The sequence below is a fragment of the Ischnura elegans genome, chromosome 12 (genome assembly GCF_921293095.1).
Source record: "Ischnura elegans chromosome 12, ioIscEleg1.1, whole genome shotgun sequence".
Lineage (NCBI taxonomy): Eukaryota > Metazoa > Arthropoda > Insecta > Odonata > Coenagrionidae > Ischnura > Ischnura elegans.
The window spans coordinates 77260400-77284678 of record NC_060257.1 but is presented as its reverse complement, the minus strand read 5'-3'; the positions used below and the strand labels follow the sequence as shown (position 1 = coordinate 77284678).

The window sequence follows — 24279 nt, the reverse complement described above, 5'->3', positions numbered from 1 at the left end:
TCTGACTGATGAGGTCTCGCCAAATCCTTATTAATCTCGGGTGGACGAGAGCAGCATCATGGGACCCCTTTCCCTACGTCCCCCTGGCATACCGGTCAGTCATCCTTCCTTCTCCGTTGGACACCGTCCGGTCTCTCGTGTTCGGAAGTCCCTTGACAGATTGGTGTGTTGAAAGGAACGAATGTCCTGTCTGAGGATGACATCGGTCATAACCGATCGGGCTCCTTTTTTGGGGGAGGCGTGCCCCATTTGACCCTCCTTTGGGTGTCGCAATATGAGAATCGTTTGACTGTTGATCTTACCTTCTGTTTTGGGCTGTTATTCTGCAGATTGGCCTTTGACCATACTCGTAGTAACCATATCAGTATATTTTATTAGTAAACTTATTTTTTTAGATATTCAATTTCGAAAACAGAAAACATGCAATGAAGTACAAGGGAAAATTTTAAATCATGCCTCGCCTTCTTGAAGCAGACATTTTTTTTGAAATTTTTTAGATATATTTTCCAAAAGTTAAAGCTTTTAGGAGCGTAATTCAGGAAAGTATTGACTACATCCGCCATCTGATTATCTAGAATTTGGTACTCCAAGTTACATATTACGAAGAATTAAAATTTGTTGCTTAAAATGTGAATATTCAGAGAAGAAGTGTGAAGATATTAATGAAATATCTTTTTCAATTCTATTATATTTTTCCTAGGCGGTAAAAGAACTACAAAAAAATGGAACCGCGTCCATTGGATTTTAAATAATTTGAACGTAGGTAGCATCAGAGAGGTATTTAAAATGATTTATTATTTTTGATACCGTTTTATATTTTGTCTTATTACAAAATGCAGGTGCCAACTAGGATACAGTTTAATATTCTTTACTTTGTTCTTAATAGTTTCCAAGTATTGAGTGAAATCGAGTTTTACTTCTCAAAATTTTAATCTCCAACACAATCTTACGTTCATTAGTGATGTATGGCTTATATCGTGGTACTCTTTAAAATGTTTTTGAAATCATTTTTAGTGTCGAGTATTGGTTAAATGACGCCCTAGTTAAAATATTTCTGTTAATGTAAACCGAAGGTACCCTCTTTACCTGTTAAGGTAATATTTTTGTTCATTTTTCTGGGTGGCTATTTCTACTGGCCTCTTACAACGTAAAATAACGGCTCCATCACTTGATGGCTTAACCCGAGTTGACCCGACATGAGTTATAACATGTGCAAAGCACCAACCGCCCCCTTGACGGTATTCGAATCCTTCCTCCAAACGGCATATGACACGCCTGTCTAACTTCCGCCACAGACAACAGGGTCGGGATTGACACGCGGTCCCAAACCAGCCCTTGCTTCGGAAGGAAAAAAAAATTATCTCGACTTAAAATCTCATTCCAATAACAAACAGCACCTCGGAGTGTGTGGGAAAAGTTCGGAAGTTTTGAGAAGAGCGTATGATTTCATTATCCACGGTGGCTGTGCAGTTCATGATCCGATGGAGAAATGGCGACTTGGGAACATTTGTCACTCGTGAATTTTTTTCTCTTCCGTTCGACCATGCCCTCAGGGGATAGGAATTCCTCGTCAGTCTTAGGCTTCGTATAGGCTTGGCATTGAGGTATGATGGTGTAATTTGTTTGCTTCAAATATCTTTCGCTGACGGAAAATTCTTTTGATCTCTACCTTTTGCGGTTGAGGTATGGCGTTAATGCCTATCAATGGCGAATACATTCGGTGACGGCAAGTTAGTTGCTGGTTATTTATTGCTGTCCATCATCATAAGCAGCTACTTCAATGTGGAATTTCCTCGTAGATAGAAGCATATTACTTCTATCTTTCTCGCACCTCACCTTGTTTTTGTACTAAATATACGCTTTATGAAATACAAAGATAAGTGGCACGATTCACATAAAACTGAGGGAGAAGTTATATTGAGTGTCACACAGTTTTTACACGAATTAGAGCTTGGAGCCGTTAAAGACTCGTTGGCTTTTTGCCAAGATTAATTTGCACCAACCATAAGTTAGAGATATCTTCATATTTGAAAAGGAGAATTTAGTTTTAGAATCATCTCCTGGTCCGGCAGAAATGATTAAATAAGAATGACATTTTGCCGCGTGGATAGGTACTCGAATTCATTTTTCCCTCGAAAAAAAAGGACTTAAATAAATGTAGGTCGAATCTAAGTGGTCAAATACATCATAACGCGCACCATTTTTTAAAAGTATTCTCGAGCCGGATAACGGTTGCTGTCCCAACACATACAGTCACACGCTTATTTAGCCAGCTAGCAGGATAGTAAGCTGATGCAGACGTAGACCACCATTATTTATGTTACTTTCAGTATCAAGCAAAGTGAGTTCTTATTCGCAGCATAGCATTGCATCGCTATGTGATATACTTCGCAGCATTAACGGAATCATCATATAATATTCATATATCATATTTCTCACAATATTAAATGTACTCATTGTATTTAATTTCTCCAAACTAACGTATCATACTTCAACATACTATAACACACTAACGTAATGCCATTATCGAGAAACACGTTGTTTCATTCACGAGGATATACAGTCATATTTTTAGTTTTTCGATCACTACTTGTACCGCCAATACGCGGAGAAAGCCAATGATAGTGCTCTTTTCGGAATGATGAATATAAAAGTACTTAAACCGGTTTTTGACATAGTGTCTTCATTGACCAAACTTTGATAATTGCAAAACAACATTGTGTTAAAGCAATGCAGGAAATTCAAAATGGTTCGACCGTGTTTACATTGGACTCCCAAAAAGTGGTAAAGTAAGCAGTATAACAACGGCAGAGGAACTCGGTAGTATTGGGCAGTAAAGTAGCCAGGATTTTGAAATTAGGGGGGGGGGGTTACCGGAGATTTCGGGGCCCTTCCGTGGTGTATGGAAAATACCCCGGGATCCGACGTAAATTTTGGAATTTTTGATGTTTAAAACGTGATTTTTAGGAATGAAAAACAGTAATTTTGTACAGGTATTTGTTAAAATAAAGAAGCTTTTGGTGCCTCCTTTAAAGGCTCAAAAGGGGGTTGTAACTCGGAAACCTCCCCATGGCTACGCCACTGGTATGGGGTACTAAGGTGCGGGAGTGATGTAGTCGGGGACTTGTAGGGGGTGGAGTGGACAGGGGGAGTGTGGCAGGGGGTGTAGACAGAAGAGGGGGAATGTTGGGAGAGGGGTTGCCATTTGTTGTGGTCTGCTGTCTCTGCAAAGAGCTGGGGTTTTTAGGGTGAGGTAGGGGGCGGGTCAGAGGCTTTAAACGGCTCCCATTTGTATGTGTCTTCGCTCCTTCAGACCACCGCATGCTCCACCTCCATTCCTCCTTTCTTCTCGCCTCTCTTTTTACGCACACAAGTATGCATGTGTGCGAGCTTTATTCCATTGCGACTGCAAGTCCTCTTCCACCCTTTCCCCGCTCCGAGATCCGCCACAAAAGGGAGGTGGCATTGTGGGGGCGATTGTGTTGCCTTCACAGGGGGGTGTCGTCCACTGCGGCCCGAAACAGACTGACCAGTTCCCACACGGAACGCTCTCGCAAACAATTCCCACCCTTTTCATCATCCACTTTTGAGAAATGATGAGAGCGGTCTCAGAGGGGTGGCGATATAAAATACCTGCTATGAGCCTCCGAAAACACATATCCTGCTTCACTTGAGTCTGCTTCTGATCGCCCCTAATGCATTCTGTACACGTGTCTGCAATACCTGCAGAACAAAGGGAATAAGGCATTCATCTCATGACTTTTTTGATCCGAAACTTATAATTAACCTTCATTTAAACTAATTTTACGATACCAGAAAAAAATTGTAAGGCAGCCTACACGGATGCGCGTGTTTAACATTTTTATCCACGCCATCACAGTTTTTGAAAGTAAACATAATTAAATTTAGCAATAAATGGACTACTATGCACTGATGGATTCATATATGGGTTACTAAAGTATATATATCCCAAAAAGTAGAAAAAACAATGAGAATTAGTAAGAAAATGTAATGGTGGATGACGAATAATTTTTACATATCTATTCATCAAAAACAATTCTAAAACACTAAATAAAACGAACGTAATGACAATGTATTAAAAACCTTGTCTAGTTTTTAAGCGTCTAGGGGGCACGTGCCCCCCCTTAAGTCCACCTATGACTAGTACTAAGCTTGGTGGGTAAAAAATTAATTTCGCTGCATTCAAGTACGCGGTCAGCACGTTTTCTCATTATTTATCGTAAATTTATTTCCTATTCTCTTTATTTTTTACCTTCCATTATCTTTTCTCTAACCACTTTAGCCTGTGGTGTTTATTTCACGGCCCAGAATAAGTTTCCTCGTACTAACAGCTCCTCGACACTAATGAGATTTTATGGAGTGGTGTAACATTTACACTTTTCCAGGAGAGCTTAAATTCTTCCTCCGCCCTGACGTCACCTCCCGACTCCTATACCTGTGTACCAGTATAACACCGCCTCTTCAGCCCTTAATTCGCTTCTCCCCTTTTGTGTTTAGGAGAGGTCCGTGACTTAGTGCGATGCAGATTAATTACCCGAGGAAGTTAAATGTATTTTTACTCCCTTCTTTTTTTTTTCATCCACTGGAAATTTAATGTTTTGCTCACCGCGGTCGGGCTCCCATACGTCGCATCGTGGCATTCTTTTTTTTCGTCGCTTTTCTTGACGCCCTTAATTTTATTTGCACGCTTCTCAGGTGCGGGTCGGGTCTCCAAAAGCCTGGGGACGTATTTAACCGTGGACATGTGCTGGGGCGGTGGCGAAGGTTTTCGGCTCTGTTCCGTTGCTCCTATCCGTATTCATTCACACAAATCTACCTTTTCAGCTCCATGTTCTTGCTACCACCGTTGCGCAGGCCCTATGCGAGTCGCGAGGGCCTTCGTCTGTTGGTTAAGCCCTGCATCGTCAGCTCACAGTGATATTCAAGGGCGTACCTGGGATCAAAACTGGAGGGGGCAAGCCATGGTCGTTCAAATTGTTACACAGAAAAGGCTGTGAAACCAAAATTTCAAGAAAATTATTACAGCGCTTTATTAGTTAAAAAAAATAATTTGCTCGGAAAAAATATTTTTATTTTTATTACATGTCTTATAGAAATATCACTTTTCTTGGATTTAAAGAAAATTTGTTCAAAAATTAAGTTTTGAACTAATGATGGCGGAAACATGACCTTTTCACACTATCATTTTCCGCTATGGCTTCAGGGATGGGAATCCTATCCCTTTATCCATCACTCGACGCGTCCTTTTTTCCGTCGGTGAAACCATCGCTGGTGCCCTCTTCAAGTCAATGAAAACGCACGGACGCTAGCAATGACTGTAACACCGCACTTGGCTTTTGATAGAACGGCAGTTTTAATTACAGAAATTAGCGGAATAAGTTATAGAAAAAAGGCAACTCAAAATTAATTTTAAATATTCATAACGCGAATGAATAACTATATTTATGTTTCACCCCACAATAATTTAAATAAATTACTTTAAATAGGCTAACTCTATGGATAGGAATTTTTCGGTGGTTTGAGAGGGAGAAAAGCGGTACTTTGAAATTGGAAATTCGGTACTTTTCAAATAGACATTTCGGTGTTTTCACAAAAACCACAAATTTAAATATATACTTAAATTAGCTGTTTCAAAACCTATAAAAGGGTCAATACCATAGTTTGACGAAATATATCTCGTTTATGTGGCACTTCCTGTAGCTATGTTCTGACTGAAGACAATCACCTCAGTGGTGGAACCTGGAAAGTAGAACTAAGTTGAAAAGTGAACTGTAATACCTGTCGGTATTGACATGGGGAAGGTGATGTGTATAAAAATTACACGGTGTTTACCATGGTTAGTAAGCTTTAATTCTTTCTAATTTGTAAATTACAATATAAATTAATTCTTTTACAAATACTACTGGATTATAACATAAGTAACACTGTAGAGTCAAATCAAGCCGCCAGGATCACTGAGAATCAATGCCACTCAGCATTTTGCACACTTACACTCCGTGAATTACTATATTTTGTTTGCTTCAACCTTCAAAGTATACTTCACTAAAGCCTAACACTCTTCACTGAAGTAATTCCGAGGAAAATTATTTCGTAAACATTTCCTTGGACGAAATATTTTTGCCTAAGGTGGGGTTTCCTGTCACATTATGAAGTTATGGATGTTCCGGTCATCGAGTGAGTTCTTCCGGAGGACTAACCCATGAATCGTTCGCTTCCGAGTCGATCCCCCGAGGGACTGACTGACGGTCGTTAGCAGTGAAAGTCACGAGCCAGGTCGTTTTTCACTGTCTCGTTGGTGACATCAGAGAAAGTGAGTTTTTGGAAGGAGCGGAAGAACTTTTCTCGATATTGACTCGTCCACTCGTGTGTCTGGGAAGGAACCCAATGTCCAGCGAGAATACTGCTTCCTTTTCTCAAAAATTGATCGCCTTAGGTTTTGACACCATGTTTGCTTCCGTTTTCAGGAGTTTTCTGCCTTGCTACTAGGATAATTTCTCTCGCCCCTTTTCCGCTCTTCCTTAGTGGTCACAAACGTCTGTGTTTCAATAGAATATTTCTCACGTTCTTCTCTTTTACTTCTACTCAGGAGTATAACTTTCCTCTTTTAACCATGTATTTCTAATGCTCTATTGTAATTAAATCTAATTGGTGGGAACTGGAAGTTTGAAACGACCCTTTTTGCAATGGTCCACTGGATATATTTATTTGTCTCTACCTTCAGGTAAAACCACCTGCAGTAAAACGCGAGACGTGGCTAATTTATCCACTTACTTAGGAATAATAAGGTGTATTTTTAATTTCCAACGAGTTAAGATTTCTCAAAGTAAAATTTCTAGTTCTTAATAGTGAAGAGAATCTTCACCTATCATAGCTTACACTAATTCCAGCCGTTTCTCCCTGGGCGTATTGAGTACGCATGCATCTTTGAAATGGAGGGCATAAAAATAATAGCATGAAGATACTTCGTTTTTTAAATTTCAGTTTATTTTTTTACTGCTAAGCTATTTCCTAATTTGTTGCTCCATTTGCAAAAAAAGGAGCTCGGAGTATCTCGTTTCTTGACCATTTCTAAGATCTAGTTCAAGATAGAAATAAAAGTTAGAGTACAGTACGTCATTCCGCAAATAGGGCCGTAAATCTATCGGTATTGGCGAAATAAATTGCAATTAAGGTAATTATGTTTGCGTTTAAGGATAGCTTATCTGCAGAATATCTTAGTGCCTTAAGATATTTAGCTCTAGATAAGCTTTCTATCTCATTATCTTCTGGACCTCATTCTTTGAAGCTTCCCATGTCACTCAAATAGTGTATGCTAACTCTTTTTGTCCTTTAGATTACTTACCCGTACGGGTAGTGACTCCGTTTTCCGTGTCGTATCCATTTGGGTCATGTGACAAGAACGGAAGCAACAAGAAGTCCCCGATCCATGTTTTTGCACCTCGTATGCGCGTCCCGTATGATTTGAAATTCACGCGCAAGCATTACCTCGGTCCGTATTTCAAGATCTGATCACTCTGCCCGCCTCCCTATACTTTCGACCCGTGCTGATCTTCTGAAAGCCTTCGAACGTGTGCCCGCCCTAAAGAGGAAATTCACCATAAATCCCTACTTTTCAAGCGGCGCTTATAAAACCCTGGGCGTTTTATGTATTCCGGCCCCATTATATTCTCTCCCGAGTAGTCTCCGACACCCTTCTTCCGAACTCCCACGCTGAGCCCTACGGTAGTCACTGGGGGCCTCAACACGACGTGATTAATCGTCGGTTTCCAACTGATCGATAGCCTATTCTTCCCCCTCCCCATGTTGGGAGTCTCCGGGGACTTAACCCCCCCTCCCACCCACCGCCCCCGCGGACTCAATCACACTGCTTCCCAAGAATGAATCCAACATGTTCGACTCCTCTTCTCTGGTGACTCGAACCCGCTCGCACATTCCCTAAAGTTTTACCGAAGAGTTTAAAAATGGAATGCGTGGTATAACTTGTAATATATCGCCCGGACTACGTTTCTACCGAAGCAGATGAAGCTTCCAGTAGTTGCTGACGTTTCCTCCTGAACGTAGTGAGTGCATCTGCATCCCTGAAATAGAGGGCATAACATTTTACATAATAGCTTGAGTGTAGAGTTTTAAACAGTAGATGCCTCTGCTAAGCTCAGTACTATATATAAAAAATGGGCCATGATATATATATCTGTATTGGCGAAATTTCCATGAAGTAATTATTTTTGCGTGCAAGGTTAACCTATCTCAGAATATAAAAAATAGAGTCATGGCAATAACTTCTATTGTATCGCCTTCCCTACGTTTATACCGAAGCAGATAAGATATTAAGCTTTATATATTATACTAAGAAACGTCAGCTACATATTCTATCACGCATATCCTGACTAAGCCAATGATTTCTAACGTGTACAATAGAGACGAGGTTGATTATTTAACACCACAGTTACATTTCGTTATTCCGTTTCGGAAATTTAACGGAAAACAAACAGGAACATTAATATATGCTACAGATAGAAGAAGCATGTGAAATTAAAGCAGTGTAGCCAATAGAATATTAACATCAGCTTGATGCTTCATTGCAAAAGTAGCTTTTAATTAATTTAAGGATATAATAAGCATTTTTCTACAGTTTTTTTAAAATGATTTATCCAACTCATGTTACCACTCAATTGCAGCACAAGGAATTGAATATTTTGTCTAGAGCATATCTCTTATGATACCAAATGGCGGTGGAACGTATTGAATAAATAATAAAAACATTGAAGAAGAATACAAAGTTTATTCTGTAATGATTGAAGCAAATAAAAAAAATCTATTCTTCCTTGGAACAGAAGGACGATTAAAAATGCACTCACAGTATAAAAAAATGGATTTTCAGAACTTACTTGTCAACTTTAAAGTTAGGATGTTGATATTTACTGTTATAACTCATATTTTGCATCATCAAAATGAGCTGAAGTGGCTTTTATCTCTTTAACTTCTTTTTCTCGAGGACAACGTTGCCACGCACGTATTGCAGCGTGAAGCACGCCCAAAATTCGTAAAATACACCGAAGTGTGAACGGGAGGCCAAAATGTGGGAAGAAAGGCGAGACGAAAAAAAACGACTGTCGTAAATAGTGACGCGCCCTTTGGCGTTGGTGGTCGTGGAGACAGGTATACAGGGTGTCAATGCGGCTAGGGATCGCCAGCTCAAGTCTCCGGCCCTCTTCGCCGCCTGCGACTCTCTTGAGAGCGTGTGTCTCTTGGGGCGAGTTTATTGATGGTGAGTTAAAAGGAGAGCTTCACAAGGGGCGTTTACTCTGAGTAAGAATCCCGGATTTACGCGTGCAAGCATTTCCATAAATCTCATTTTCCCGTTGTTCACTTCCCTTCTCTCGGTGTTGCGGACCCGGCAGTAGGCAAACTTCGATAGTGGTTCGGAAGACCTAATCGGCTACCTGATTTTTTTCCGATCATGTCCGCTGTTTTCTAATAAACATTCAGTTTCATGACGTTTATTCACAAATCTACGCAAAGATTCAATGGTTAAAAAATTAATCATAAGTGCCTACAAAATATCAATGCATTGTTTTTTGGCTTTCGAAACATAACTATACGCTATGGCAGAGTGTTGCTAATTTGGTTGGATATTGATATTTACAGCGTCTACTCAAAGATCTTCGAAAAAATTCAACGATCAAAAAATTTATCATGACTGCCAATGAAAGATTGGTATTTGTTAAATGCAATCTAAATACACGTTATGATAGTGTCTTGCTAATTTTGTTTTCCTTTAGTCAAGTTACGATTGGTTTCATGGCGATCAGTAATATCTGAGTGCTTTCGTATGTTTTATTTGCACATTAAAGTTCACGAAAATGCAATTTTTTCTAGGGTATGTAACGTCTCATAAGGATCAGGGTACTTCGTTTCCAGAATCTTGCGACAATAACGTTATATTCATGTTGAGGTCACTGTTTTTATGCGTTCATTTTGCTGAAATTCCAAGATATGTAAACTGCTTCCCTGAATTTCCCCCTTTCTTAAGTAAGTTCCTAAAATTTTCTATTTCCTATTCTCACGGGCCGTTTTTGATCTTTACAGTTCCATTATCCTCTTATTCTTCAGTATACCTACTCTTTTTAAATTTTATGTGTCCACTAGATCTATAATAACCTCCTTCAGCACTAGGTATCGAAGGCTAGGTAGGTCAGAAATGATTACAAAATATGAAGAATAGCAGGGCTCTTGCTGCGGTGAAGGGAGTCCCTAACGGCCGTTTTATTCGGGGCACGTCATTGCGGAGGAAAGTACTGAAAACATTTGTTGAAATTGCGAGAAGGCACGAAGAAAATTAGAGCAGGGGCTATTTTTCCATTTCGAATACATTCCTTCTAGCAAATAACCGCTTTACAAAAAAATGGAGCCGTGGTTGTAACTTGTAATGTACCGCCTTTACTGCGTTTATACCGAAGCAGAATAATTATAAAGCTATCTATTAGACTAAGACAGGTTGGCTACATATCCTGGCACGCGTAGTCAATGATTTCTGATTTGTACAATAGAGACGCGGTTAATTGTTAAACACCGCAGTTTCATTTCTTGATAGGCTATTTTTCCATTTCGAGCAAATAACTGCTTTACTTGACGAAATTTTGACTGCGCCTTCAAACTTACATAAGTTTGCGCAATGACGTGCCCGGTGTAAAACGGCCTTAAACAATGAAACAATGTATTTCACTATATTTATCACGTATTTCCTGTATATTATTGTATATCCCGTCTACTAGGTCTCGATATATATTTACTTTGAACTGTAGCGTTAATTGACGGTTCCCATTTCCTTCTCTTCCGGCAGGTCCTAGGTCACGGCGCGTGAAGCGGAAGGAGCGCGCCAAAAGCGGTGAAGGCGCAGCTTCGGCGGAGGAAAAGCGTCCGCGGACGGCGTTCTCGGCGGAGCAACTGTCGCGGTTGAAGCAGGAGTTTGCGGAGAGCCGATACTTGACGGAGAAGCGGAGACAGACCCTGGCAAGGGACTTGCGCCTCAACGAGTCGCAGATAAAGATCTGGTTCCAGAACAAGCGCGCCAAGATCAAGAAGGCGAGCGGACAGAAGGGCGGTCTGGCTTTGCAGCTGATGGCGCAGGGCCTTTACAACCACAGCACCGTGCCGGTGGAGGAGGATGAGGAGGAAGAAGCGGCCGCGGCGGCTGCAGCGGCGGCGGCGGCCGAGGAGGAGAAGCGGAGGCAAGCGGCTGCGGCCGCCATGGGCATGCCACCGGTGTTGGTGGGGGGCGGGCCGGGGGCAGTGCCGTTGGACACGCGGCCGCCCCCGCTCCTAGTCGAGCGCTAATGGAAGTGAGAAGTGCGAGGTGAGATCTAACACCTAATATAATAATAATAATAACAGTGATAATGATGATGATAATAATAATAATAAAATTTAAATAAAATTTCTCAACGCTATTCAACAGTAAAGAGTTACCTTGGTGAGAACCCGTGCTCTTTAAACTAAAGCAACTCAGTGAATAATGCAGAAAATTTAAGGAAAAAAGATGATAATAATGATATTAATAATAATGGTAATAATAATGATGTTTATTATTCCTCACAAAAATAAAATTTAAGTAATACGTGGCTGCAGGAACTTAGGTATCCCTTTCGAGTTAACACTCCGTTTTGGGGTTACCGACTCGTCCTTCAGCAGCGTCGGGTTCCTCTCGACCATACCTCTTGGCGGAAGCGACCTCGTCTGTCGGTCGCTCCCTCTGAATTCAAAAACACTGCCAAAGAATCTTAAAAAAAAAGAAGGGCTATACTCACAGTGTCATACTCGTTGACCATGATTGATCTAACAGGTATGGCGTTCCATCGAATACTCTCATCTATTCCCCGGGAAGTCCTCGGAACGTAAATGCCAGCTGAGTTTGCTAATGCGCTCTGTATCGTTCTGTCGGTATCGGTGGAATATACCCTGCAATCCCTTTGGTTGTACTCTGGTGGCAGGAATTTCAGTCCATTATCCATTTCCCGAACTCGAAGTGGGACTTCATGCCCCTCTAGAAAATTGGAAAAAATAATAGTAAAAATGAAGTTACCTTCGAAGTTTATGATTTAGTCAAAATGAGAAAATATGTTTAAACATGCCACCTATTTAGTTATGCTACATCCATATTTTGGGTAAAAATTGGTCAAGTGCAACGTGCCCAGTATAATTGTCGTCCATCGTGAAAATAGAAATGAAATAAAGTGCTGTGGTACGTATTACACAAAAAATGTTACCATGCTGGAAGCGCATATAAAATATAAAATCGCTAACTCGGCTAAAAAGTGGGTACCATCACCAACGCTTTTTCTTATCTTTATTTGGGAATATTTCTTTTTCATTTTAACTTGTCTTTCCCTACTACTTACCAAATTATTTCAATGAATAGCAATTTTGTGTCTGCGTGAACGACCCCTTTGTGTGCTCTCGAATTTGGAAGTGACAGGAGTGGCCATTATCACAATGTACGCTCGTAATTTGATCTTCTTAGCTGTATCATATACTATTTCTTTAATTTCCTGCCTCTCATACCTATTAATACACGTAATATTATTAAAGCGAATGATATGCAACGTAAATTGCAACTTTTACTCTTTTATTTGTTGGTGGCATAAAAATGTAAATTGCATATAGAATTTTATTTTAGTATAGTTTTATTGGGCAGTTTTAATAAAATATTTTAACCGTATTAAGGATTTTCAATTCTAAAACTAAAAACACAGACATTTGAAAATCACTGTAAAAAAAATAATGGCTAAATTTTATTGTAAGTGGTTTTTTGATAAAATGTAAACTTACTTATGCATTTGATGGATCCTTCAAATAATTGCAGCTCTTCTGTTTTTCTCTCCCATAGGGCTCAGCCAGGACTACAGTGATGTCTACGGGAGACTTTCTCCGCAGAAGTATATGGTGTTCCAGTGAATCAAATATATCTGAGTGATAAATCAACAATTGAAAGTTTAGAACCACGTGCAATCTTAGGAAGAATTATACAATGACTATTTACCTTGTTCAATTTCCATTCGAACTCTAAACTCCATGAGCAAATACCATTTTGGAAAATGTTCATGAACTTGCTCCTCGAGTGACTGCCGATTTCAAGAGATTGAATTAAATTATGGAATTCAAGTTCAATCAGTGGCACTTAAGATGAAGATGGGTTTTTGGTTGACCACTTGGCTTATAAAGCAAGTTTGGTGAGGACTCCATTCGTTACTTAGGAATGATTTTCAACTCAATGAATTGTTAAAACATTCCCAAAAGACGTTGAATACGACACCTAAACGATAGTGAGATATAATCAACAGATGCCCTTCTCCTACATCATCCATGTTTCTTAGAAAAGTTTCATTCATTAAGGAGAATAGAATCATTCCTCTTCATGTACAAGTATCAAAAATTGTGGAATGAACCAAATTTTTCTTATGATTTATCAAACGAACGTCTGCCAAAAGCAGTGAGAACTTAAGGTTTAGATGAAAGTGTGAGCCAGTATTTATTTCAGTGACTTTCACTCTTGTGAGGAGAGTAACTCCGTCATCCTATCCCCATTGGGGCTGAAGCTATGTTCGTCCAATGTTGGTGACAGAAGTGATATTGGTATAGTTTGGGCCTATTCTTGGCCTGGCTATCACGCACAACCTACAGACAATTTGTGCATTGTTTTTGAAGAATTCACTAAGAAACAGAGGCAGGAGACTCCTGATAGCTGTTGTAACTGGATTGTCACTGATGTCTGCAGGATAAGTCAAGCCGCTGCCTAAGGAACCGTTCCTGTGAAGTATCCTACAGGTGAGAGCAATTATAAATTGGGCATTTGATTGATTTAAAATTACCATACACCAGCACCAGACATGAAACTCACAATGACAAAATCATTTTTCGACTGGATTTAAAACCGAATCTCACCATTTGGTGTAATCGATATGTTATATCGTCGATATAAATATGCTCGAGTACTCTGTGGGTATAATTGATTACATCTATTACCCAAATTTGTGAGATTCTTGTTCGAATTCCAGCTAATTAAAAATTATTTTTTTGCGAATACTATTCTTGATAGGCATAATATACTCCCTGTACTTGATCATGTATATTGCTATTTGTGTTCCTATCCAATACTTTGGAAAACTTCCGTCTTTTTATCACGACAAATTAAGCTCCATCTTCAACAAATTAGCTTCAATGTTTTCTGGAAGCATTTGTGATGAAATATTGATTTTTAGTGTTAAAAATCTCGAAAATGCTGAAGAATACAAATAACTTGTATTTTGAAGATCATCAGATAGTAACTCACTTACCCGTTCAAAAGGTAAATCAGTTGAACCGAGAAAACCTAAACTACCAACAAATAACAGTCCAGTTGGTAGTAGGTTGTCAAACAGATGTCGAGGACGTGTAATTATTGGTTATAAATTCCGATACTAGTCCCAGGTGCTCCTTAAATGAGGTGCTTAAATTATGTCCAATTCAGCATACAGGCATTTAATGATGTTTTTTCTATCTTAAAAAGGAATTAATCTCAAACGATCGATCTTACTTTCCGGAAATTATGGAAGCCTTTTTCTTTGGGCGCAATCGGTAAAATCTCTAAATTTGAATACAATTCTTAATCGTGCGATTATCTACGGGAAGTTTTTACATGAAATGCGGCGAGACGTTTCAGGTTGTGGAAGGAAAATGGTTTGGCTAAGGTAGAATTTGTTTTCTGAATATGTTTATAGCTGCTACGGTGAGTCAACGGCTGGCTTCGCTTGTTTATCCCACGATCTTTAAGGATCGAATGGCCGTGATCTGATTCTGCAAACGATTCGTCCGTTTATCGGGACATACGTGCGGCGCTTTGATCGAAGCAAATTGCGTAAAATCTATCTATTGGCTATTGCAACTGGTAATCTACTTTGCAAGACCTTCGGGCAATGATTCACATCTAATTATTGCATTATACGGTTCTATTTGGCAAAAAATACTTGGATTTTTTTTTTTAGAAATTATAGGATATTTTCAGTGAAGTTGCATCTAAATATTTCCCCTATGCCCTTTATCGTAAAATGTAAGCTGACGTATCTTATTCGAAGTGGAGCCAAATTGGGCCTCTCTTAATTTTAATCATGCGTAGTTTTCTCGTTATTCATTTAAATTAAATTTTTTGGTACATAATTTCAAATTTCTGAGATTATTTCAAGGCATAATTGCGAAGTCTTTGAGAATAAAGTTTGCCTCTACAGTATAAAATAATTTGTCTAGGCGTAGGTAGTCTAATGTTTTTATATTGGCTATATTAGTGCTTATAAACACTTCTTATTTGCTGCTTATCAATATAAAGCCAGGCTTTATTGAAAATGCAAATTTATTGGTGATGAAGCGATGAGTGGTATAATTCTACTAATACCATCCGTAAGACCAATGGAGGGGAACGTAAGATGCATATATTTTCGTACATTATGGAAAAAACGGCAGGAAAATCGTCTAATGCCTCATTATCCTGCATCAAAAGTTGATTATTTGTTGCTCGAAAAACTTGGAAACTCGATGGCTCGGTTGTGCCGTGAAGTTGGTTTCCAGCCATCACCTTAGACTGGGGGACTCCTGATGCATCTCCGGTATCTGAACAGTATCTCTACTTCACGATCTCTTCCTCAACGACCGTATTCTCTTTGTTTTCGCTGGCAGTGGTCTTCTTCTCCAACATCCAAAACGTTTATCCTAATGACCTGGTGCCGCTTGTTGGAGAAAAACCTCTCTTTTCAACGCCGAAGCGATATCGGTGACTGCCGTGAGGGTATCCGGCTGCGATTCTCAGGCTACCGTTTCCTTCTCCGAGGGAGCACACTAATTGTCCCTCAGCCCTCTGGGGAAGGCTCGACGGCAGATATGGGGTGTTGCACCCATTGCTATGCCACCCCGTCCACGACCAGCCGTCTCGAAACGAACAAAGGTAACCCTGGGAAACCGTGGAATCCTTTCCCGGAGATATTTTCCGGCTGAATGCGGATTTATTGGAGGTTCGCTTTACTTATGGGCGAAAATAAATTATTAGGAGAAAATTCCGCAGAATGGCAACTGTGGGAAGATATTTGCTTAGTTCTGTTCTGACCAGATGCGGGGTATATAGCCTGTTCCAACCCCACACCCACCTCTATGGGATATTAGCTTACTTTCACGGAAGGAAGCTAGTCGTTGGAGCAATTTCGCTATTCCGGTAGCGTCTTCGATCCTTTTCCTGATTTTCAACATTAGATCGAGCATCTCTTCGATGGGAGGTGATATAATACCTTCCAAATCGGCCTCAATCCTCCAGCCAAATTTAGCTAGACTTGATGAGAAATCAAGCTTTCTTGGGGCCGTCAACTCTACGTTTAATACTTAAGTTTTCCTACACTAGTTCTTCAATCGAAGTAGATCGTAGGCTTGGATAAATTATTCTCAAATTTGTAAAATGTGTTGACATTGGGAGAGTACAAAGTGGTCAACTTAGTACTTATTGCTCGTATATTTGCTGGAAAAGTTTTGGTGACCATTCTTGTTTACATTTAATAAAATTGAACTTTTACTTCGATCGAGTCTTATGAGGGGTTGATCAACGGTGTGAGTGAAATATTATACCCATGATTAATAACAACAATAAAAATAACAATTGTATTTAAATATTGTCGTTAACTTATTATCCGAATCACATGTGACCAATATCTTCTGTCCAAATCGTGTATAAATATCGTGCACCTGGATGCACCTGCCATACAGCGTGAATTTTTGGTATTTATAGTGAGGATAAAGAGCGGAGTAAGCGTGACTGTTTTTGTACTCTATGATAACCGGCTTTGAAGCGTTTTTATTAAAAAATAAGTGACAGAACTTAGACATAATTTACCGGTAGATAGCATTGATAGAAACTGAAATGTATTTTTAAAATCTTCATTATCGGTCAACTATCTTGAAATAAGCTTCATTTTGTTATCTTCATTTCTTTCTATTATTTAAGACGCGCTCTTATCAACTTATCAACAATGAAGGTGAAATTTTCTCAATGTTCAAACTGATGACAAAAAGTCGTCATTTTTCTGATACATTCCGCATTCCGTCATTGAATCCACCGCAGCTTTATTTTCGCAAACGCTCGTGCGCGTTCCTTGGTGGACTCTTTGCCGGTCGCTGAGAAACCTTCGGCTTCGTGTTTCCATGCCCATTTATGCTTAAGGTGACTACACCCTCTTTATCCATGGGTTACCCGTAATTGGCACAGTGGTGAAAGAGCAGACACACTTCGATTTCTCAATTCACCTTTAGTGATGCGTCGGAACGCTTTATATCTTATTTTAGTTCCTTGATTTTTTTCGAAGAAATGGTTGATTTTCAAGTAAAGGAATCATTTTCCTTAAATCCTATCCTTAGTATGAAATCTTGATCTTTTACCGTTGTATTCAGAATTAAAAATCACTTTATATTTCTCTTATTTTACTTAAAATCCCTGCGTCTTTTCACATGCAAGTCAATTATGATAGATATCCACCAAAAATTGTGTTAAAAGCAAATTATTGCCGGTTTGTTATGTTAATGTTAATGTTACATATTGCGGGTTAATATGGCTTCAAATGTATCGTAAAATGCCAGTATGTTGTTGGTAATACGATTGTCACAGTATAACGACCTTTACATAAGGTTTTTTTGTAAAAAAAACATTTATATTCTAACTAGAGTCAATATTTGTTATGTACTCGGATAGAAATTCCTGGAAAAGCTATTGTAGTATGGAACCTTTTATTTAAATAGTTACTAAACATGGCAGACTGAATCCTCTGCTCACAGGTTGATTTTGTGCCTCAAAATTGATGAGTATGATTCGAAGTTTTCATGGAAATGATGGTTCATTAGATTTTCAAAGATACTTCCTTTTGCATCGACTGTCGTTCATAATCCCATGAATCATGAGCCGTCATAGCAAGGCTAAAATGTTAACTTTAAATAATGGAGGTTTATGCTTATAAAATATCATGATTGCTCTGCTATAAGGTACTCTAGGTTAGTTTTAATTTTTAAATAGGTACCTATATTTTTATTATAATCAAACTTTTCATATGATTTGAAAGGAATCGCTGTTGAAGCTCATGTAAAAATGGAGAATTGTAAACGATCGGACTTTTAAAGCAATTCTTTAGTATGAGTTAGAGAAAAGGGATCAGCTAAGTACTTTCAAGTACACTTGAGAATGACCTGAGAGTCGCCACGCGTAGTACGGTACGAAATACACTTGTGGAAAAGTGCTGTATCTTTTAACACAAGGTGTCCTTCCACAATACCTCACCAGCCTAAGTTATTTTTAATTCCCTAATAATATAGCGAAGCTGTATTCTTTTACCGTTCTTCGATGACGGACAAACGGAGTGGTACATTTAAATAAAATCCAAAAATTCAAGCGTGATGGAGAGGATTTTTCTATATTGAGATAATTACTTGCAATTTTTCATTGTTATAAAATTTATTATGACCCAGTTTTCAATGTAATTACATTACCTTTAAGGCGCATTACCTGGGTAACTTGAAAATTATGTAGTAGCATTGAAATCTAAGTCATAAAAATTTTATAATCGTGGAAATTTTCAAATATTTATTTGAATACTTCCGCGATACGATAGTGTTTCTGAATTCAACTTACTGATTTTATTGATTGTGTCAGACGACTCTTTGTGGGATTGTGTGCTTGATATTTTAAATAATTGAAAGCAAAAACTTTGTATTTTCACTAAAATGTACTACATACTACCCCGAAGATGATGTATTAACATTGAAACTTAGGCCGTAAATCGAATAATTTTTACTATCGGATATTTTAAATAATATTTAATAATCGTGGAAAATTTCAAGTAATTATTTCAATTTATTTAGAGACTTTAATGGAAACCATGTATATTTATTTTCTCAGAAAGACCTTTCTTGATGCATCTTCGGTCCTTGCCTTCGGCCCCTTGTCACGTGACTATCCTTTCCGAGCGTACTCGGACATCAGCCGAACTTCCGCGTGACATCCTTACCCCGTACACACGAGCGACCCTCTTTACCAACTGCTGTCTGTGTCCGTAGTAGTGGTTCTATCTCTCAGACCAATCTCGTGGTGTCTGCGTGCGGAATCTCAATCGGCCTCTCTTCTTTCGCCAGCGCCAATGCGGAATCATCCGTACAACCCGCATTTGGTTCGCATATTCCCCCTATCCATTTGTGCTCTCATGCATTGCGCGTGGAAATTAGTTCCTCTTGAACTTCGCATGCTCCAATTAACTCTTCTTTGTCTTCTCCTGATTAATTTAGCCTCAATCATTTGCCATTCATCAGTTGTCTTCCCATTGATTCTTTCGTCTTCACTATTTTTTCCCGCTCCTCATGTCTTACTTATCCTTTGGTCCTCAGACCCATCCATGTTCTTAATCTATATAGAATCACACCTTTTCTGCATTGCATGTCTTCAATTAGCCTCTCTTTCTCTGTATGCAATCTACATGCATTTCTACGAACAATCCGTCTCAATGGACGTCTAACGAGAGGTGTTAGGGCAGTTGGCGTTTATCTATTAATGTCGAATCCATTAAAACCGAACATAGGATCACATAAAATTTCGTGAAGACTTCCCGGGTTCGCCACCGGTTCAGGAACACCATTACCGCCGACGTTTCGATCTCCAACTCAGCCATCGTCCTAGGTTTACGAAAGATTTAGTGATTTCGATGTCGAGAACTCTTCACGCAGTCTCTTCGCCGGGAAAGCACTAAATATTTCTTCAGATAAACCTATCTTACATTTTAGGGGGTGAAAGACCAAGCGGGTACAAGTTTAATTTTGTTTTCTTAACAGAGTTGCGTACAAAAATTAGGTGAAGAAAACAAATGAGATCAACATTAGCAGTGCATTTAATTTTGCCCTCGATGTCAGCACAGAATAGGGACTCCCGTATCCCTTGGCCACCAATTTTTGTTCATTTCTTTTTATCAATTCCTGTACGTTACTGTTTAAAAAAATATTATTTGTATCCCTTGGCTTCTCACCACCTCAATTCATTTGTTTGACAATCACGCATATCCATGTCCTGGATGGTAGTAAATCCACCCATGTGGGATTCGAAACTGCGACCTTTAGGTTGGCTGTCGGCGGCGTTACCCAGACTCCACGGGCGTTATTTCGTCAGATGAATCGATTAGTGCCCAGAATGTTTAAAAGCCCTCTTATTTTTCGAGAGAAAAAGTAATTCCTCTTCACGTTCATCTCATTTAATCATAACTGCGAGACCTGTAAATACAGTTAGGTTCTAATTTGATCTTCTTTTTGTAGAAAGATATCCGTTTGTAATTGATCAAACAATCCAATTATAGGACGCAGCCTCTTAGACTCCAGTGGTTCCAAGCCTAATCCGTGCAAAAACTATGTAGATACCGCTCTTTGCCCGCTCACTGCCATTTTTGACGAGTCGCGCAGGTTTTCCTTGTAAATTATTCCAATTGCTCGATCACTGTTTCAACTCTGAAAGGTCGTGATTATTTTTTTCAATGGCCTCATTTGATTTGTTTTACTCGGAGAATATTTTTTCACTTTGTTTCAAATTGTGTGTGCGTGCGAACTTTAGCTTAGGCACAATGTTTTTCGTACATATTCCACAACAGTTTAATGCTTGCGGCGTGTTTCGGGTCACAGAACCATCCTCTGGTACACGGTGTTTAATTCCGTTTTGCGGAATTTCACTGAGAAATCCAGGTAGAGTTTGGCCTGATATGCTATGCTAGCAGTCCGACTAAGTTCAACGGATTCAGACGTTATATGGTGGAGGTTCGGCATATTGACATTTATTCGATATATGGTGGAATATAATCGATTTATAGTGGAAGTTTTTCGATATATGGTGGAATATAATCGAAGTCAAACTTCCACCATATAACGCCTGAATTTGTTGGGCCTAGTTTTTCGTACAGTTGAAGAACGGTTTCGTATTTCATTACTTGGGCTCCAATTGAGCGTCATATTGCCTGCTGAGCACAAAAGTGCACCTGATCTTGCCAAGTTTGAAACATGAAATATTCGATTCTTTACCGCTAAAAAGTGTAACATATTTTTTTTGGCATGAAACTATTTATCAATGTGAGCCTGTCCACCTGGTATGAGGGTATGAACCAAATGATGACGTAATGGCGTCGATACAAATAGTGCAGAGTAAAAGTTGGTAGATTAAAACATAGTTTCTTTTATAATTATTCTATAATGGTCTCCCAAATGGTTACGCCTGAAAATATAGAATTCAAGGTTTATTATTCATATTCAGGAATTTTTTTCTAATTTATGAACAAAAAATAAAATGAACAATGAAAATGATAACAACGTGGTAATTTATTTAAATCAATAATTATTTGAACGCAATTTCGCTTTTGAGGTTGCTTAAAGTTTCCATGGATACGTATTTTTCTCTTTTTCTGTACTTGTTACTTTTTGGAGCAGTTAACATGATTCAACCCTATATTGAACGTATCTTAATGTGATTTTTTTTCTTTACAGATTCCTTCTCGCTGCCCTTCATACGGCAGGGACAGACGTGTAAACAACGAATAGTTTCACTGGAGGGGGATAGGAGCCAAGTGTTTGTTTTTCGATTTTTCTGAAGATACAAAGACAGCGATGCTGATATAATCACTACGTGGACAGTGGATTGCGTTGGCGCCAAAACAGTTCCTGAATTAACCTTAGACGAATGGTGCCTAGGAAGTAGATGATATTTTTTCTATAAGCTCGGGTGAATGTTGCCAAGAATGTGAAAGCAATAATTACCTCCAAATTGCGTGGAAATCAAGAAGACCACTACATAAAAATTTGAAGCCTAATTCAACGGATATGAATATGCAAGTTTGAAAAAGATAACGGATTGCATTATGAGTGCCATTTTAGAAGCACCATCGAGAAGGATTTGTGGACAATAAATGATTTATATATCAGTATTCGTTAGCTTGATAGTGACTGAATTGTGCATTATAAGTGATGTCCATTTACACAAAAAATAATGAGTGTATGTCTGTAATGCAGTGGTGAGAACCAGGCTTTAGTTGTGACAAATTGTGGATTATTTTCTAGGCTTTGATGCAACTTTTATGAGAGTTTAAATTTTGTGTTTCCAGAGGACGTATTGAGCGGTTCGTTTGCAACTCTTGTGTTTGTGGATATTGTTCTACGAGGTTTGCAACCGTGTACGCAAGACGGAGCCAGGACTTGCAAATGATGTATATAATTCTGATTCATTGGGCTTATAAATTGATTTGTATTCCGTAGACTGGTGTTTATGAATGTACATGTCCAATTGATGCTAAAGACCTTGTTTGAACATAGTATTTATATCTATTGACAATGAAATTGATTAAGAGCATGTTTCATATTGAAAGAATCTCATGTTAATGTATTGCCTAGTAGAGGTGACGATTGAAATTTATTGTAAATATGCCGATAGAAGATTCTCTAAATATATAATAAATTATTATACTGAATACCACTACATAAAATAATTGCTGTTTTAATTCCCCAACCCATTTCATTTAATCCATTATCATCCTAAGCAAATGAGGCTCTTGAAGGAAAGCTAGACCACTTTTTGCTGTATAATTGTCACAAATATGTTGTTGAAGCTTGCAAATAACTTAAACCTTTAATTAATTTACCTTATCTTATCTCAAAATAAGCCGGGTGCGTAACGGAAATGTAATGTGAACGCCTACTCTCAGTAAATTACATACAAGTATTTCCTTTTGTCTGAAGATTTTCGCAGTTTTTAATGTGTCTTGCTAGTTCTTTTCGGGACATACTGCGTTGATTACATTTTCCGTTCAACGTTTTACTCGTCCTACTAGGAGCGTTTTCAAGAGAATAAGAAAAAAGTCCTCTTTCTATTATTTCTGATCTCGTTACCTTACTTTAGATTCTGACTTGTCATTTTGAAAATACAAGTGAATGGTCGCATCACCAAAATATTTCACTAGATTACTAAAGACGATTGGTTCAACGTACCTTAATGTCTTCACCAAGGGGACTGCATAGAGGAGGCCCAATTCCATTCCATACAAGGCTGATTTCTTTAGCCACTTCGGTCGCATTTTAATCGGTTTTCAAAAATGTCCGCGGCTCGGTGATGACTGCAATGCGACCCGCTATTTTCCAACATTTTGGAGTAATGCAGTAAAGAAAGGAATAGCAATGAAAAATTATGCATTTGATAAATCACACAATCATGAATTTTAATTTCTGTTGAGACCTCTAACTGTTCCTTATTTCCCCATGAAATTCGGATCAGTTTGTCCGTCAGCGACACGAGTGGTGACTTTTGTAAACCCATTAAACCTCTCGTCAGGCGCAATATTGGAAATGCTGAGTTCAGGCGCAATGTGCCTGAGAAGCACAGCTGTGAAAAAACACTTAACTCTTGAAATGTGCGGTAGGAAGCATCACATTTAGAGGCCTACTTAGTATCCTTTTTTTGTAATATTCGTGATTCGTCCTTTCTATCAAGGTCGCTCATTGAAATATGGACAACAGTAGATTATGAACTCGTTGCCTTAGATTAGATTATGATATGTAGCTATGTAGCCAACGGTCATTCTGAAGAAGCAAGTGAATGCATCATCAAAATATTTCACTGGATTATTATAGGTGACCAAAAGATCAGATCTTATATATTCACTAAGGGGCCACATAGGGGTGGCCAAATACCATCCCCTAGAAGGCTGATTCCTATTGCCACTACGGTTGTATTTTAATCGTTTTTCAAAAATGTGCAGTGCGATGCAATGAGTTCAATGTGATCTACTTTTTTCCCTATATTTCGCATTATAATGTTTGTAACTGCGAGGGATAGCATGGAAGAGCTAAGAATTTGACGAATAACAACATCATGAATGTAAATTTCGTTTAAAACCACGAATTAAACCTCATTTCCTCGTAAAACTCGGATCAATTAGTCCTTTAGCGACGCGACTGGCGGTTTCTGTAAACCCATTTAAAACCGCGGAGGGTGACAACACATGAAGCCGACTTGAGGACCCTCTATTGTGATAATCGTGTTCAATATCGCCAGCAGACGCTTTTCTGTGTGGAAACGGGCAAATGCATTACACTAGCCTGTCCCACACTCTGGGGTGTCGGTAGAGCAGCTTGGCGGGTGATGAGTAATCCCTCCGCCGCAGTACTGAGAAAGACACCAGTCAACAGGGGCCT

The 24279-nt window shown here is 38.9% G+C and overlaps 1 protein-coding gene across 1 annotated transcript in view; it reads left to right on the top strand.

Moving 5' to 3' along the window:
* The window catches only part of LOC124169550 (homeobox protein engrailed-1a-like), a 62371-nt gene extending 40447 nt beyond the window's left edge, over window positions 1-21924 (top strand). Inside the window, exons 2-4 of the mRNA XM_046548193.1 lie at window positions 10865-11377; window positions 12908-13845; window positions 21583-21924. Of these exons, the coding sequence (XP_046404149.1) occupies window positions 10865-11358 (494 nt within the window). The 3' untranslated portion in view covers window positions 11359-11377; window positions 12908-13845; window positions 21583-21924. The remainder of the gene's footprint in view (window positions 1-10864; window positions 11378-12907; window positions 13846-21582) is intronic.
* The last annotated feature ends 2355 nt before the right edge of the window (window positions 21925-24279 follow it).